Below are 17,116 nucleotides of genomic sequence, written 5' to 3' on the forward strand. Positions count from 1 at the left end.
TGATCTAATTCAGTAGACTGAGTGGGGGAACCCAGAAAGACCTGTCTGTCTAGATTCTCCTTGGCTTTGCTGAGCATGCATTGCATCTTTCTGGTTATAGGGCAGGGCCTTCCCTGGAATGCCGGTCTTATGCCCTACAATCAAACAAGGTAGGTCAGAGAATTTACGAATAGCTTTGCATAGAAAAGAGGAGGAAACATTAGAGTAATAATTTTAGATTATATGGCAAGCTTTGGAGAAAAGGGGTTCTTGTTTCTATGAGCTGCCTTGGGAAAGCGGGATTCTACTTTCTATGACTAGCCTCGGGGAAAAATGAGACTGAGAGGTGGAGAATAGGAGAAGTTCAGAGAAGAATTTTGCTTCTGATGTCTTCATTTTGGGGGTATTTCTGAGCCCCAACATCCCCATCTTACAGATGAAGGCGGCTGAGGCATAGAAAGATCATAAAATTCAACCAAGGTCACAGAGGTAGTAGATGGCAGGGTTGGGCATTGAACCCAAAGGGTTTGACTCCAGAGTCTGTTCTTAATCATGTACTAGACTGTAGTGCCAAGTATATATTGTAAAATTGCAATTCTGAAGCTTATTCTTTAAAAAATCTGAACTTTATCTTCATTTCATAATGGTAGTATCCAAAGGCAGCTCACGTCACTGTTTCTTACATTCAGATTTAAAAAAAAGTCTTCATCATGTTTCTTCTTAATGATTTGGTTGTTCTGTGAGATGGACAAGTAGATCCTCACTTCCATTGGCTGTATGCAATATCTCAATAAATGAAGCCAAATTGTTTCAGTGCAACTTTTTTTTTTTTTTTAAATAGGATCTAACTCTGTTGCCCAGGCTGGAGTGTAGTGGCACAATTATAGCCCACCGGAGCCTCAACCTCCCAGGCTCAAGTGATCTTCCCACCTCAGCCTCCAGAGTAGCTGGGACTACAGCACATGCCACTATGCCTGGCTAATTTTTGTGTGTGTGTGTGTGTGTTTTTTTTTTTTGTACTGAGTTTCTCCATGTTGCCCAGGCTGTTTATAAATTCCTGGGCTCAAGCAGTCTGCCCACCTCAGCCTCCCCAAATGCTGGGATTACAGGCGTGGGCCACCGCACCTAGCTAATTTTTTTTTTTTAAGACAGGATCTTGCCCTGTTGCTCAGGCTGGAATGAAGTGGTGCAACCATGGCTCACTGCAGCCTTGACCTCCTGGGCTCAAGTGCTCCTCCTGTCTTGGCCTCCCAAAGTGCTGGGATTACAGGCATGAGCCACTGTGTCCAGCCTTTTGGTGCAATTTTTAACCAGGTTTTCATGCTTTAGAGCAGAGGTCCAATCTTTTGGCTTCCCTGGGCCACACTGGAAGAAGAAGAATTGTCTTCTGCCACACATAAAATACACAGACACTAATATAGCTGATGAGCTAAAAAGAAATATTGCAAAAATAATCCCATAATATTTTTTAAAAGTTTATGAATTTTGTTGGGCCACATTCAAAGCCATCCTAGGCTGCATGCAGCCTGTAGGCTGCAGGTTGGACAAACTTGCTTTAGAGTCTCTGGTCTGTCTGAGATATAACCATATGCTGTGAAATTCCCCCTCTGTCTTGGTCAATGTTGTGCTGCTATAACAGAATACCAGAGACTGGATAACTTATAAAGAAAATAAATTTATTTCTCACAGTTCTGAAGGCTGAGAAGTCTTCTTGTTGCAACGTCTCATACTGGGAGGCAAGATGGGGAAAAAAGCTGGAGAGAGAGAGCAAGACAGGTGCTGAACTAGTGGTCCTTTTATAAGGGACCCCACTCCTGTGATAATAAGCCTGCTCACGCAGTAATGGCATTAATCCTACTCATTCTGCCCTTATGGACTGATCACCTCTCACCAGGCCTCATCTGTCAACAATATTGCACTTGGGATTAAGTTTCCAATATATGGTTTTTGGGGACACAGTCAAACCATAGAACCCTACCTCAAATCACTGCAAAGATGTATGTGTTCAGTCAGTGTGTTCTTAGGAGGTGCAAAATGTTGTGGATATGCATGCGTTTTCATGAGATTTTGTTTGCAGAATACACTGAAAGCATTGATTGTCTCTGCTTCTCAAAAATTCCAACTATTTGAAATAAATTTTATTTATTTATTTTTTTGAGACGGAGTCTTACTCTGTTACCCAAGCTGAAATGCAGTTGTGCGAACTTGTCTCACTGCAACCTCTGCCTCCTGGGTTCAAGCAATTCTCCTGCTTCAGCCTCCCGAGAAGCTGGGACTATAGGTGACCACCACCATGCCTGGCTAATTTTTGTATTTTGTAGTAGAGATGGAGTTTCGCCATGTTGGCCAGGCTGGTCTCGAACTCCTGAGCTCAGGCAATCCACTCACCTGAGCCTCCCAAAGTGCTGGGATTACAGGCGTGAGCCACCATGCCGGGCCCCAAAATTTCAACTATTTAATAACAAATCAATCATAATGGGCCTGGTGTGGTGGCTCACATCTGTAATCCCAGTGCTTTGGGAGGCTGAGGTGGGATGATTGCTTGAGGCCATAAGTTCAAGAGCAGCCTGGGTAAAATAGCGAGACTCCATTTTCGCAAAAGATTTTTTTAATTAGCTGGGTATAATATCAGCTACTTTGGAGGCTGAGGAGGGAGGTTCACTCGAACCCTGGAATTCAAGCAAGCTGTGAGCTGTGCTCCACCCTGGACAGCAGAGCAACACCCTGTCTCTAAAAACAAACAAACAAAGAAACAAAAAACCATAATGTAAAAGGTTTTTCATTTAGGTTTACATATTTAGCCTCGAAGTCAGTTGTGATACAAGTGTTTGAGTTTTTGCTCTGCTCTTGAGCTAGTCATGTGTTTTGGGAAAATCACAGTCATCCTTTTACTTCTTTTTTCTTTTTTTTTTTGAGACAGAGTCTCTCTCTGTCCCCCAGGCTGGAGTGCGGTGGCACGATCTCAGCTCACTGTAAGCTCCACCTCCTGGGTTCACGCCACTCTCCTGCCTCAGCCTCCCAAGTAGCTGGGACTACGGGTGCCTGCCACCACGCCTGGCTAATTTTTTGTATTTTTAGTCAGGACAGGGTTTCACCGTGTTAGCCAGGATGGTCTCGATCTCCTGACTTCATGATCCGCTTGCCTCAGCCTCCCAAAGTGCTGGGATTACAGGTGTGAGCCACCATGCATGGCCCACAGTCATCCATTTTAAATGACTCAGGGAGAAACAAGGAGCTCTAGTACATTCATGTTAATCATATGTATATTTTTTCCTTTTAGGAATCTGACTTTCTTTGTCTTCTTGGAGTAAGTTACACATTTGACAATGAAGATAGTGAATTAAACAGTGATTATGGTGAAAATATATATCCTTATGAAGAAGATAAAGATGAAAAATCTAGTATATATGAAAGTGATTTTCAGCTAGAACCTGAATTTTATGCAACTTACGAAAGTACTTTATATGAAGACCAATTTCCAGCATTAGAGGCTCCTGAAGATATCGGAAGTACCAGTGAATCAAAAAACTGGGAAGAAGTAGTTGTTGAAAGTGTGGAACAGGATCATATTCCAGAAGTGCGTGTCCCACCATCTTCAGCTGTGCCTGGAGTCAAAGAATGGTTTGGATTGAGAAGAGAACAAGCTGAAGAGAAGGCGTTTGAATCAGTTATTGAACCTGTACAAGAAAGCTCATTTCGAAGTAGAAAAATAGCAGTGGAAGATGAAAATGACCTAGAGGAATTAAATAATGGTGAGCCTCAAACAGAACATCAGCAAGAATCTGAATCAGAAATTGATTCAGTGCCAAAGACGCATTCTGAACTAGCATCTGAGTCAGAGCACGTTCCCAAACCTCAACCCACTGGTTGGTTTGGTGGTGGATTTACAAGTTATTTAGGTTTTGGAGATGAGGATACAGGGCTTGAATTATTAGCTGAAGAAAGCAATTCACCACTACAAGATTTTCCCAATTCCATATCATCTGATAAAGAAGACACAGTTCCATGTACAGAAATATTAACAGAAAAAAAAGACACAATCACTAATGATAGCTTGAGTCTCGAACCAAGTTGGTTTGATTTTGGTTTTGCTATGCTAGGCTTTGCATATGCCAAGGAAGACAAAGTTATGTTAGATGACAGGAAAAATGAAGAAGATGGTGGGGCAGGTGAACATGAATATCCTCTAACAAGTGAATTAGACCCTGAAAAAAAACAAGAAATAGCAATGATACAAATTATGGAAACAGAAGATCAAATAGACAAGAAACCAGTCTTAAAAAAAACAGATGAATCTGATACCATACCATATTTGAAAAAGTTCTTGTATAATTTTGACAACCCTTGGAACTTCCAGAACACTCCAAAGGAAACAGAATTGCCATTTCCCAAACAGATACTGGATCAAAATAATGTAATTGAAAATGAAGAAACTGAAGAATTTTCCATTGATAATTATCCCACAGATAATACAAAAGTTATGATGTTTGAAAGTTCATACAGTCTGTCAGGTTGGTATGAAAATATTTATATTAGAATTTATTTTATTTTAAACATAATTTATTTTAAAAGTGCAAATCAGATGAAAAGTCCAGGAATCTGCATTTTTCAAAATAACTTAGCTCTTTCTTTTTTTTCTTTTTTTTTTTTTGAGACAGAGTTTCACTCTTGTTGCCCAGGCTGGAGGTAATGGTGTGATCTCAGCTCATCACAACCTCCACCTACCAGGTCCTGGTTCAAGCAGTTCTCCTGCCTCAGCCTCCTGAGTAGCTGGGATTACAGGCACACACCACCACACCCAGCTAATTTTTGTATTTTTAGTAGAGACGGGCTTTCACCATGTTGGCCATTCTGGTCTCGAACTCCTGACCTTGTGATCCGCCCACCTCAGCCTCCCAAAGTGCTGTGATTACAGGCGTGAGTCACCATGCCCGGCTCAAAATACTTAGCTCTTTCATCAATTTCTGGTTTACTCTGGAATTTAGATCTTAATATTATAAAATAAAATCTCAACAGAAAAACAATGACTAGAGATCTAAAGATGTTCCAAGAAAATCTTATTTTATAATAAATTTTAATTTTATCAAAATATTGTATGTAAATAGTTTAAAATTTGAAATAGTGCTAAGGTTTTTTTTTTTTTTGACAATAGCAATGTCTGTTCCCTCCATCTACCTCCACTCCCACTGCTTTCCCAGAGACAATAATTTTTTTTTTTGTTTTAAAGCAGTATCTTTTTAGTATTTAAGAGTTTTCTAAATCGAATCTTTATACTGTTCTGCTTTGATTGCCCTATTTTAGACAATGTCTATTGACTTTCTATTCTGGTAGGTGTGGATTTTCTCATTCACATTCACTTTTTAGCCCAATAACACCTTCCCAATACAACTATATTTGAATGGTTTTCTTAGAAACCTAAGCTAAGAGAAACTTTTTTTTTTTTTTTTTTTTTTGAGACAGGGTCTCATTTTATCATCTAAGCTGGAGTGCAGTGGCATGATCTCAGGTCACTACAGCGTCGACCTCCTGGGCTCATGCAATTCTCTCACCTTTGCCTCCCAAGTAGCTGGGACTATGGGCGCGTGCCACCATGACCGCTAATTTTTGCATATTTGTAGAAGCAGGGTTTCATTATATTGCCCATGCTGGTCTCGAACTCCTGAGCTCAAGCGATCTGCCCCACTCAGCCGCCCAAACTGCTATGATTACAGGTGTGAGCCATTATGCCCGGCCAACTAAGGGAAACTTTAATTAAATAGTTTTGATTCCTAAATTAGATCTTATTCTAGGTCTGTAGATTTGCTTTTCCTAAGAAGGACTATGATAACAAGAGTTTTCTTTTGTTTTTGTTCTGAGACAAGGTTTCACCCTGTCACCTACGCTAGAGTGCAGTGGTGTGATCACAGTTCACTGCAGCCTCAACCTCCAGGGCTCAATCTATCCCTTGACCTTAGCCTCCTGAGTAGCTGGGACGACAAGTGTGCACCACTACACCCAGCTAATTTATTTTTATATGTTGTGGAGATGGAGTCTCCTTATGTTGTCCAGGCTGGTCCCAACTCCTAGGCTCAAGGGATCCTCCCACTTCAGCCTCTCAAAGTGCTGGGAATACAGGCATGAGCTACTGTGCCCAGCTGATAACAAGGGTTTCCTTTAAGTGTCAATGTAATAAGAAAACTCAAGCAAAAAAAGGGAAAAAGTTTTCAACTTTCTCCCTCAAGTCCCTCAATTCTGAGAGTTCAACAGAGGGCAACAGAAGAGAGCAGAATATAAGATAATACTTTCAGATCTAGATGTCCAGGTATCTAGCAACTCCTATGATTAAAAACATGTGGATTGTATTTTAAGTAGAAAATTTTATAATACGACTTTTCCACATCTCCATCCTTATGACTCTGTGATGGACAGAATATAAACGCAGCAAATATTGACCAATAATACAAAAACAATTAAACCCCAGAATGACAGAAAACCTTTCACAGGAAGAGGGCAACAAACTCAGAAGGAAACACATTTCCATTAGAACCAGGTGATTTTTTTGAGTTTCCAGAACTGTATGTAATACCTTAACATTCCCTAAAATGGGAGCTCTCTACTCAACATCCTCAACCAACATATAGATACTTAGATTCTAACCCTTTTCCAAATGAGAAAAGTGCAGGTGTGATGCTTTTTATGACTAAAAGCTTAGAGACCTTTTAGGTTGTTAAAGGCTAATTAAAAGGTAAATTCTCTTGTTCTAAACTTGTTAGATCCTAAAGGAATATTTAAGAAAAGGCAGATCTACAACAAAACAATATTAGATACAGAAATCCAGATGATTCCAAAGATTGACATATAAAAATATTTTAGAGCACAATCATAGAAACTCCAGGAATTCAAAGGGATTTCACAAAAAAATCATTTTTGTAAATTTTATTTAGCTGGGAGTGTTGGTGTGCTCCTATAGTCCCAGCTACTTGGAAGGCTGAGGTGGGAGATCACTTGAGGCTAGATGTTCGAGGCTGGCCTGGACAACACAGTGACACTTTCTCTCTGAAGAAAATATTGGCGGGGTGTGGTGGCTCACACCTATAATCCCAGCACATTGAGAAGCCGAGACAGACAGATTACCTGAGGTCAGGAGTTCGAGACCAGCCTAGCCAACATGATGAAACCCCGTCTCTACTAAAAATACAAAAATCAGCCGGGCATAGTGGTGTGCCCCTGTAATCCCAGCTACTCGGGAGGCTGAGGCATGAGAACCATTTGAACGCGGGAGGCAGAGGTTGCAGCGAGTTGAAATTGCAAAACTGTACTCCAGCCTGGGCAATAGAATGAGACTCAGTCTCATATATATATATATATATACACACAAACATATATATATTTAAAATTTATCATTTCATATAGAGATACTGGAAGAATTTCTAAAATTGGTAAATGGTTAAATGAAAATAGGATGTTGCTGCAATTTTAACTAGTTTTGAGGAACTTTTATGAAAATATTCAGAAATTCTTTTAAATTTCAGAAAAAAAGATGTCATTCATTAACAAAGTGGGTTATTCCAAAACACTACAATATTAAATAAAATTGAATGAAAACAACCTGAGATCATGCAAAATTTGTTTTAAAAAAGCATCCTAAAAGAGAGATTTCTATAAAGCCACAGGCCCTATTTTCTGGATATTAGAGAAAGGATTAAACAGCAAATCTTTTCAGATTTCAACAACTCTTTCAGGGAATAACAAATGAAAACTTGCTGTAATTATAGTGCATAAGCAAGATGAATCACTGATCTTGAATCTGTGTTTGTGAAAGGCTCAGACTTGAGATAACCACATTTATAGAAAACTAACATATTGATTTAGGAATTTACAAAACAGGTAAATTAGGGAACAGTTATTTATATTACAACGTGAATAACGAATTTACAAAAGGATTCCAATTGTGCATACTTAAATAATGAGTTTCCCAAGTATAGTTAAATATTTAAAATTATTATTTTATTTGACTTAAAATTCTGCTAATAAGCAATAATAAAGAAAAGCATATCCATATTTAATGTGAATCTTAAAACTTAGGTTTAATTGTGTAAATAATACCTAAAATATAATTAAATATGAAAATGGAATAGGGAATATTCATTTTCTTATTATATATTTATTTCAAATGCCGTTTAAAACATTTTAAAATAATCAATATAGTTACGTATAAATTTGAGTATATTTATTGAATAATCCTTTTATTCTTATAGCATTAAACGTTTTTGTAGATCACTATTTGAGTCCTGTATGTACAATAATCCCTTTGAATTCAGACTCCTGATTTGAATGCTTTTAAGTATTATTATCCACAGGTGCTATTACTAAATTACTGATATGTGTTTGCTCAATTGGGACTTTCATCTTTTAAACAATGATAAATAAATGACAGTGTCAAAGTGCTATGTTAAGACTCATAAGCTCAAAGAGCAAAATTAGACATTGAACAATTCACTTCCTACTCTTTATTATTGTTTTTCAGGACCACACTGATACTTTTTTTTAGACATTACACCTTCTGGTTAACAAATGCATACATAGCGGGAATAAAATCTGAAGGGAATCTATGTGTTGCCTTATTCTTAGTCATATGCTTATATAGTACCACAGAATTGTTGACAATTATGTTAGTTTTATGGTTTTTTTTAAAAAGTAATTTTTAGGACAAAAAGGCATGTAGAGAATAGGATTACATATAGCTTTTGTAATTCTTCCTTGGCTGAGGAATAAAGAAAAGGCTATGTAGTATAAAAGCCCCCTAAAAGATGTCTATATCTTAACCCCCAGACCCTGAGAATATGTTACTTTACATGGTGGAAAGGACCTTGCAAATGTGATTAGGGACCTTGAAATGGAGAGATTATCCTTGTGTGTCTAATATAATTACAAGGCTCCTTATAAGAGGAACGTAGGTGTATCAGAGTAAGAGAGACAGAAATTAGAAGATGCTACACTGCTGGCTTTGAAAATGGAGGGTGGGGCCATGTGTCAAGGAACGCAGGAGGCCTCTAGAAAGTAGAAAAAGCAAGGAAATGGATTCTGCTCTAGAGCCTCCTGAAGGAATGCAGCCTTGCCAACTTCAACACCTTGGTTTTAGAATTTCTGACTTCCAGAACTCTAAGAGGATACATTTGCATTGTTTAAACCACCAAGTTTTGGTAATTTATCTTACTAGCAATAGAAAGGTAACACAGGATACAATTTATGTTTTAGTGTATCCTTTCTTTAACGAAGTATCATAATGACCTACAAAAGTTCAGAAAAAAGACCTGCCTAGAAAACAAACGGGGAGCCCTCAACAAAGCAAGTATTTGGGAAAAACACATTTCTTTTTATTTATTTGTAGATATGGTCTCTAACATAGAGTTACCTATGAGAATTCACAAAGAAGTACATTTCAAACCCTCATCTTCTAAAGATAGTGATGAAAATTCAAAACCATCAGTAGACACTGAAGGGCCTGCTCTGGTTGAGATAGACAGATCTGTGGAAAACACCCTGCTAAATAGTCAGATGGCTTCAACTGATAATTCTTTGTCTTCTCAAAATTATATTTCTCAAAAGGTAAGAAGCAGGTTATTTATTCTCTAATGCATCATTTAAGGAAGAAATTAGAATCAGAAGTTATATAACATCACGTTAACATATTTTTATTTATAAATCAACAGAAGATGCTTCTGAGTTTCAGATTCTGAAATACTTATTCCAAATTGATGGTTATGATTTCATGAATTCTGCCTTTTCATCCATTGTAATTCTTACAGAAACGGTAAGTTTGCCTTTTAAACCTTTTGCAATAATTTTACCTATTTTGTTAAATATAAGAGTGGCTACAAAATATGTTTGAATGAATCCTCCCTGTATAATGTTTATGTAATATTTCTCTTTCCATGACATCTTACCTGTAAGATTTCTGTTTATATGAATGTTTTGTCAAATGGATATTGATTTTTAAAAACATTTCCCTAAGCTTTGTTGATGTTGACCTTGAGCAGTGTTTGCTTTTACCTCACCCTCCCCATTTTCAAATTAGGGAAAATTATGTACGAAATAAGTTAACTCAGGAATAATAGGAACTAGAGATAGGTATGGTGGCGTGTGTCTGGAGTTCCCACTACTTAGGAGGCTGAGGCAGGAAGAGCTTTTGACTGAATGTAACAAAGAGAATAAAAGGGAAGAGTGAGCCCAAAGGTTTGAGACCAGTCTGAGCAACGTAGCTAGACCTTATCTCTAAAAAAAAAAAAAAAAAAAAAAAACCCGAAAATGAAAAGCAACTTGTTTGTATTCAATTGAGAATTGTAACCTCAAAATGGTATAATGTAGGAGTACAAAAGCAACTAAACTATCAAAATTTAACCAAACTGTAACTGAAATTCCAAATTCTATTCACTTTTTCACTTGTTGTAAATTTTACTATTAAATGAGATATTGCAAAAGGACTAGCTGTACTTGGCATATAAGAGGCCTTTTACAAATGTTGCTTTTCTCATCTATCGCTATGATAGAAATAATTGAGGAAGCGCTTTTATCTTCTTATTTATATTCTAAGCTGAAATTAATAGTGGTTGTTTTCAAGGAGCTCACTCTAGTTGGAGGACACATATAAAAAAGTAATAATTTTAATGTAGTGCTATAATAGTCACAGGGTGCTACTGATATGCAGGAGTAGCTGCCTAGTAGATTGATTGGGAGGGTTAGGTAGAGAGGGTGGGGAGAAGGAGCCTGGGAGAGTGTCCCAGAGAAGATCATATTTGAGCCAATTTTGAAGGAAGAGTAGGAGTTAGTCAGACAAAGAAAGGATAGGCATTCTAGGTTGAGAAGAGCACTTTTAAAGTAGTGAAGTGGTAGGGAATACGGCACTTTTGGAGCACAATAAGCAATTGAGTTTGAACACAGATTGAAGTTGAAGCAGTACAGAGAGGTCAAATAATAGGGAGTTCAATTCTATCTTATAGATGATGGGGCACTATTGAATTTTAAGCAGGGAGTGAAATGAAAAAGTTTTATTTATAAAGTCTGTCAATGCTGTCAAATAAAGATTAAAGGGGTAAAGACCAGAGGCACGGAGTTCAGTCAAGAAGCTGTTGTGTTAGTTCTGAAAATGAGGAAAAGGCGAAAATCTAAGTCAGCGTTTACTAACGCAAATGAAATGAGTGAAGTGTGAGTAAAGGTGAGAACTGTAGCCAACTAGAGATTGTATGCCCTGTCTAAAGGATAACGGTACTACTTACCTTCAGCTTCGGTTCCCCAGATACTCTGATTTTCAAGAAAAGCTGGAAATCTGGATTTTTGTGTGTGAAATCTCACAGTTTTTAATACTGGCAAATGTTCAGAGTAAAATAAAACACAATGTAGGTCAGAAAAAACCTTCTGTGAGTGGGATTTGGCCCACTGGCCACATTTTTTAGCCTCTGGCCTAACATCAATAGTTGTAGTCGAAATGATTGGAAGGACAAATTGGATAGATCTTTTGTAGACAGAATCATTGGATTTAATGACTGACTGAATGCAGCATGGAGAATTACAAGGAAAAGTGAGGATACCAGGTTTTGAGCTTGGGGACCCAATAACTTATGAGGTTTCTAGCTTGGGGGACCCGTTAGATGGTGGTGCCACTGAGTCTTTGTGAAAACTGGGCTTAATAACACACATCATTTTGCTTTGGGAGGCCTCTTCCTCACTTAATTTTTTTTTTTTTTGCTTGGTTCAAGATAGTTGACATTACGTGATAAATAAACCCAGAGAAATCATTAATTTATTCTGTATGATTTGGTGTTGAAGATGTTGATTATAAAACGTTAGTTAGGCCAGGCACGGTGGCTCCACTTTGGGAGGCCAAAGAGGGCCGATCACTTGAGGTCAGGAGTTGAAGGCCAACCTGGCCAATGTGGTGAAAACTCGTCTCTACAAAAAATATAAAAATTAGCTGGGGGTGGTGGCGCGTGTCTATAATCCCAGCTACTTGGGAGGCTGAGACACGAGAATTGCTTGAACCTGGGAAGCAGAGGTTGCAGTGAGCCAAGATCGTGCCACTGCACTCCAGCCTGGGCCATAGAGTGAGACTCTGTCTCAAACAAACAAACAAAACAAAAACAAAAAGTTAGTTAGAAATCTGTCCCAGGTTAGGAGAAAAGAAAAACTAATAATAATGATAATTACAAAATAGTCCATAATAAAACTTTCAACTCCTCATGGAATTAATTCTATTTTTTGGTATGTCTTGCTGACATAATCCTCCCCTTTTAACGCCCTCCTCCACAAATTATATGAATGAAGTTAAATAATTGAACAGATAATTTGCTAATCAATACATGATATTCACTTCTGTATAAAGTGCTTGTTTATTAATAAAGTCTATACTAAATATGCTTTTATTTGGACTCAGTAAACATAGTTAAATACATTTTACTTGGACCATTTTGGATGAAATTATTTAGACATGAAAATACTGAATTTACATTTATGTTAATTATCTTGTGATCTTGGAAGGTCACTTATTGTCTGGGAAGGAGTCCCAGTTTGAAAACTCCAATATTAGAGCTGAGATGAGATCACAGGCTGCTGGTCAAAACTGGCTTTGTATTGTCTAAGAAAATTATGAATGAGTTGTCAACATTTAAAAGGTGAGCTCATCTTAAAATCTGAATTTCTGGGTTCTCTTGAAAAAGTAGAAGACTGTGACATATAGCTGTCAATTTTCTTGAGCAAAAAGAAACTCAAGTTTGTTAGTGCTTGCTTACATAGACATGGACTCTCCATTTTCCTACATTTATGTCAACTGCTTGGTCTCTACAGGGCTTTAAGTTCATAATCTTCAGACTAAATATTCTGAGAGTTCCTGCTAGATCTAGGATTCTAACAATCTGAATGTATCTATGAAGCACCGATAATATAGATTTGAATAGCTGTAGTAAATGGAAAATTGGAGCAATTTTCCAGTTACATTTAGGTGAAAGGTTTCCTTGTCTTCTTGTCTAAATACTTTAGGTAATTCTTCCAATTCAATGGTCGTTTCAGGTAGATTTTGTGCAGAACATACCTTCTTTGTAATGTTCAAGTACTAGGGATCAACACTACATTTTTCTTTTGAAAATTAAAATGATATTTCTTAAATGATTCCATCACATCAAAAGCAATGGGAAATTAAATGAGGCAGTTATTTTAAAAAATATAACAAAAAAATTATGAGAAAGCAAAAGGTTTTGGAAAAAAATTATTTTTAAGTTTAAAGATTCCAAAAATGTGAAGAAATTGGAATCAGCACTACTGAAAACTGAATAAGTGTTTTGAAAGTTCAAATATAGAAACTATCTAAAAAAGAAAAATAAACATAAATAGAAATTATGAGTAAAAAAAGAAAATACACAACAAGCCAAGAGACTTATGCCAAGAATAGAATTTCCAGAAAGAGGGAAGGCAAATGAAGAGAATGAAGCAATAATTCAAGAAATTTTAGAAAGAAAACTTACCTGAGGTTTAAAAGTAATCAAGTTGGTTTTATTAAAGAGATTTTTTTAATTAAAAGATTTTAATTAAAGGTTTAATTAAAGAGATTTTTAATCCTGAGTTCTAATTCGATTGCACTGTGGTCTGAGAGACTGTTATGATTTCCATTATTTTGCAGTTGCTGAGGAGTGTTTCACTTCCAATTATGTGGTCGATTTTAGAATAAGTGCTGTGTGTCATTGAGAAAAATGTATATTCTGTTGATTTGGGGTGGAGAGTTCTGTAGATGTCTATTAGTTCTGCTTGGTACAGAGCTGAGTTCAAGTCCTGAATATCCTTGTTAATTTTCTGTCTCGTTGATCTGTCATAATATTGACAGTGGCGTGTCAAAGTCTCCCAATATTATTGTGTGGAAGTCTAAGTCTCTTTGTAGGTCTCTAAGAACTTGTTTTATGAATCTGAGTGGGTATATATATATTTAGGATAGTTAGCTCTTCATGTTGCATTGATCCCTTTACCATTATGTAATGCCCTTCTTTGTCTTTTTTGATCTTTGTTGGTTTCAAGTCTGTTTTATCAGAGACTAAGATTGCAACCCCTGCTTTTTTTTGCTTTCTATTTGCTTGGTAAATCTTCCTCCATCCTTTTATTTTGAGCCTATGTGTGTCTTTCCATATGAGATGGGTCTCCTGAATACAGCACACCAACGGATCTTGACTCTTTATCCAATTTGCCAGTCTGTGTCTTTTAATTGGGGCATTTAGCCCATTTACATTTAAGGTTAATATTGTTACGTGTGAATCTGATCCTGTTGTCATGATGCTAGCTGGTTATTTTGCCCATTAGTTAATGCAGTTTCTTCATCATGTCGATGGTCTTTACATTTTGGTGTGTTTTTGCAGTGGCTGGTACTGGTTTTTCCTTTCCATATTTAGTGCTTCCTTCAGGAGCGCTTGTAAGGCAGGCCTGGTGGTGCCAAAATCTCTCAGCACTTCCTTGTCTGTAAAGGATTTTATTCTTCTTCACTTATGAAGCTTAGTTTGGCTGGCTATGAAATTCTGGGTTGAAAATTCTTTAAGAATGTTGAATATTGGTCCCCACTCTCTTCTGGCTTATAGGGTTTCTGCAGAGAGATCTGCTGTTAGTCTGATGGGCTTCCTTTTGCGGGTAACCTGACCTTTCTCTCTGGCTGTCCTTAACATTTTTTCCTTCATTTCAACCTTGGTGAATCTGATGGTTATGTGTCTTGGGGTTGCTCTTCTTGAGGAATATCTTAGTGGTGTTCTCTGTATTTCTTGAATTTGAATGTTGGCCTGCCTTGCTAGGTTGGGGAAGTTCTCCTGGATAATATCTGGAAGTGTGTTTTCCAACTTGGTTCCATTCTCCCCATGACTTTCAGGTACACCAATCAATCAATCAATCATAGATTTGGTCTTTTCACATAATCCCACATTTCTTGGAGGCATTGTTCGTTCCTTTTCGTTCTTTTTTCTTTAATCTTGTCTTCACACCTTATTTTAATAAGTTAGTCTTCAGTCTCTGATATCCTTTCTTCCTCTTGATTGATTTAGCTATTGATATTTGTGTATGCTTCACGAAGTTCTTATGCTGTGTTTTTCAGCTCCATCAGGTCATTTGTTCCTCTCTAAAATAGTTAATTCTAGTTAGCAGTTCCTGTAACCTTTTATCAAGGTTCTTAGCTTCCTTGCATTGGGTTAGAACATGCTCCTTTAGGTCAGAGGAGTTTGTTATTACCCACCTTCCAAAGCCTACTTCTGTCAATTCATCAATCTCATTCTCTGTCCAGTTTTGTGCCCTTGTGAGAGAGGAGTTGCAATCATTTGGAGAAGAGGCATTCTGGTTTTTGGAATTTTCAGCGTTTTTGTGCCAGTTTTCCTTTTCTTCATGGATTTATCTACTTGTGATCTTTGAGGCTGGTGACCTTTGGATGGGGTTTTTGTGTGGGGGTCCTTTATGTTGATGTTGATGTTGTTGCTTTGTTTGTTAGTTTTCCTTCTAACATTCAGGCCCCTCTTCTGCAGGTCTGCTGCAGTTTGCTGGAGGTCCACTCCAGACCCTGTTCATCTGGGTGTCACCAGTGGAGGCTGCACAACAGCAAAGATTGTTGTCTGCTCCTTTCTTACATCAAGGGGCACTGGCCTGATGCCTGCCGGATATCTCCTGTATGAGATGTCTGCCGACCCCTGTTGGGAGGTCTCTCCCAGTCAGGAGGCGTGGGGGTCAGAAACTTACTTGAGGAGGCAGTCTGCCCCTTAGCAGAGCTGGTGCGCTGTGCTGGTAGAATCCCTCTTGTTATGATCAGCTGCTCTATTCAGAGCTGGCAGGCAGGAACAATTAAATCCTCAGAAGCTCTGCCCACAGCCGCCCCTTCCCCCAGGTGCTCTGTCCCAGGGGGATGGGGGTTTTGTCTGTAAGCCCCTGACTGGGGCTCTACCTTTCCTTCAGAGATGCCCTGATCAGTGAGGAGGAATCTAGAGAAACAGTTCTGCCCAGTCCAGACCACGTGGCCAAGGAGGCAGATTTTGGAGAGCTACTAGTATACTGACTCTCCTCGTTCAACAATGGAAAGAGAAGAAGAGTATCTCTTTCAAATCTCCACAAGGAGCCTTGGCAAGAGTAATTTGAAAATTTAATGGATGTCTTTTGAAAATTTATTTACCCTTAGCACTTTGCTTTTCTCTCTCTCTCTTTTTTTTTTTCTATTTTTTGAGACATGGTCTTGCTGTGTCACCCAAGGTGGTGTGCAGTGGCCCTATCACAGCTCACTGCAGACTCAGCCTGCTGGGCTGAAGCAATCCTCCCACCTCAGGCACCCAAGTAGCTGGGATAACAGGCATGTGCCACCATGCCTGGCTAGTTTTTCTTTTAAATTATTATTATACTTTAAGTTCTAGTGTACATGTGCACAATGTGCAGGTTTGTTACATATGTATACATGTGACATGTTGGTTTGCTGCACCCATTAACTCGTCATTTACATTATCATAACATTAGGTATTTCTCCTAATGCTATCCCTCCCCTATTCCCCCAACACAGGACAAGCACCAGTGTGTGATGTTTCCCACCCTGTGTCTAAGTGTTCTGATTGTTCAGTTTCCACCTATGAGTGAGAACATGCAGTGTTTGGTTTTCTGTCCTTGTGATAGTTTGCTCAGAATGATGGTTTCCAGCTTCATCCATGTCCCTGCAAAGGACATGAACTCATCCTTTTTTATGGTTGCATAGTATTCCATGGTGTATATGTGCCACACTTTCTTAATCCAGTCTATCATTGATGGACATTTGCGTTGGTTCCAAGTCTTTGCTATTGTGAATAGTGCTGCAATAAACACATATGTGCATATGTCTTTATAGTAGCATGATTTACAATTCTTTGGGTATATACCCAGTAATGGGATCGCTGGGTCAAATGGTATTTCTAGTTTTAGATCCTTGAGGAATTGCCACACTGTCTTCCACAATGGTTGAACTAGTTTACAGTCCCACCAACAGTGTAAATGCATTCCTATTTCTCCACATCCTCTCCAGCACCTGTTGTTTCCTGACTTTTTAATGATCGCCATTCTAACTGGTGTGAGATAGTATCTCATTGTGGTTTTGATTTGCATTTCTCTGATGACCAGTGATGATGAGCATTTTTTCATG

At 38.1% G+C, this 17,116-nt stretch overlaps 1 protein-coding gene across 1 annotated transcript in view; it reads left to right on the top strand.

Annotated features, from left to right (window-relative positions):
- The window catches only part of LOC108544435 (cTAGE family member 5), a 120,668-nt gene that overhangs the window by 11,393 nt on the left and 92,159 nt on the right, over positions 1-17,116 (top strand). Inside the window, 3 exon segments of the mRNA XM_083287454.1 lie at positions 3,260-4,490; positions 9,350-9,566; positions 9,670-9,772. Of these exon segments, the coding sequence (XP_083143580.1) occupies positions 3,260-4,490; positions 9,350-9,566; positions 9,670-9,772 (1,551 nt within the window).

The sequence above is a fragment of the Rhinopithecus bieti genome, unplaced genomic scaffold (genome assembly GCF_001698545.2).
Source record: "Rhinopithecus bieti isolate Rb0 unplaced genomic scaffold, ASM169854v2 scaffold_1306, whole genome shotgun sequence".
NCBI lineage: Eukaryota > Metazoa > Chordata > Mammalia > Primates > Cercopithecidae > Rhinopithecus > Rhinopithecus bieti.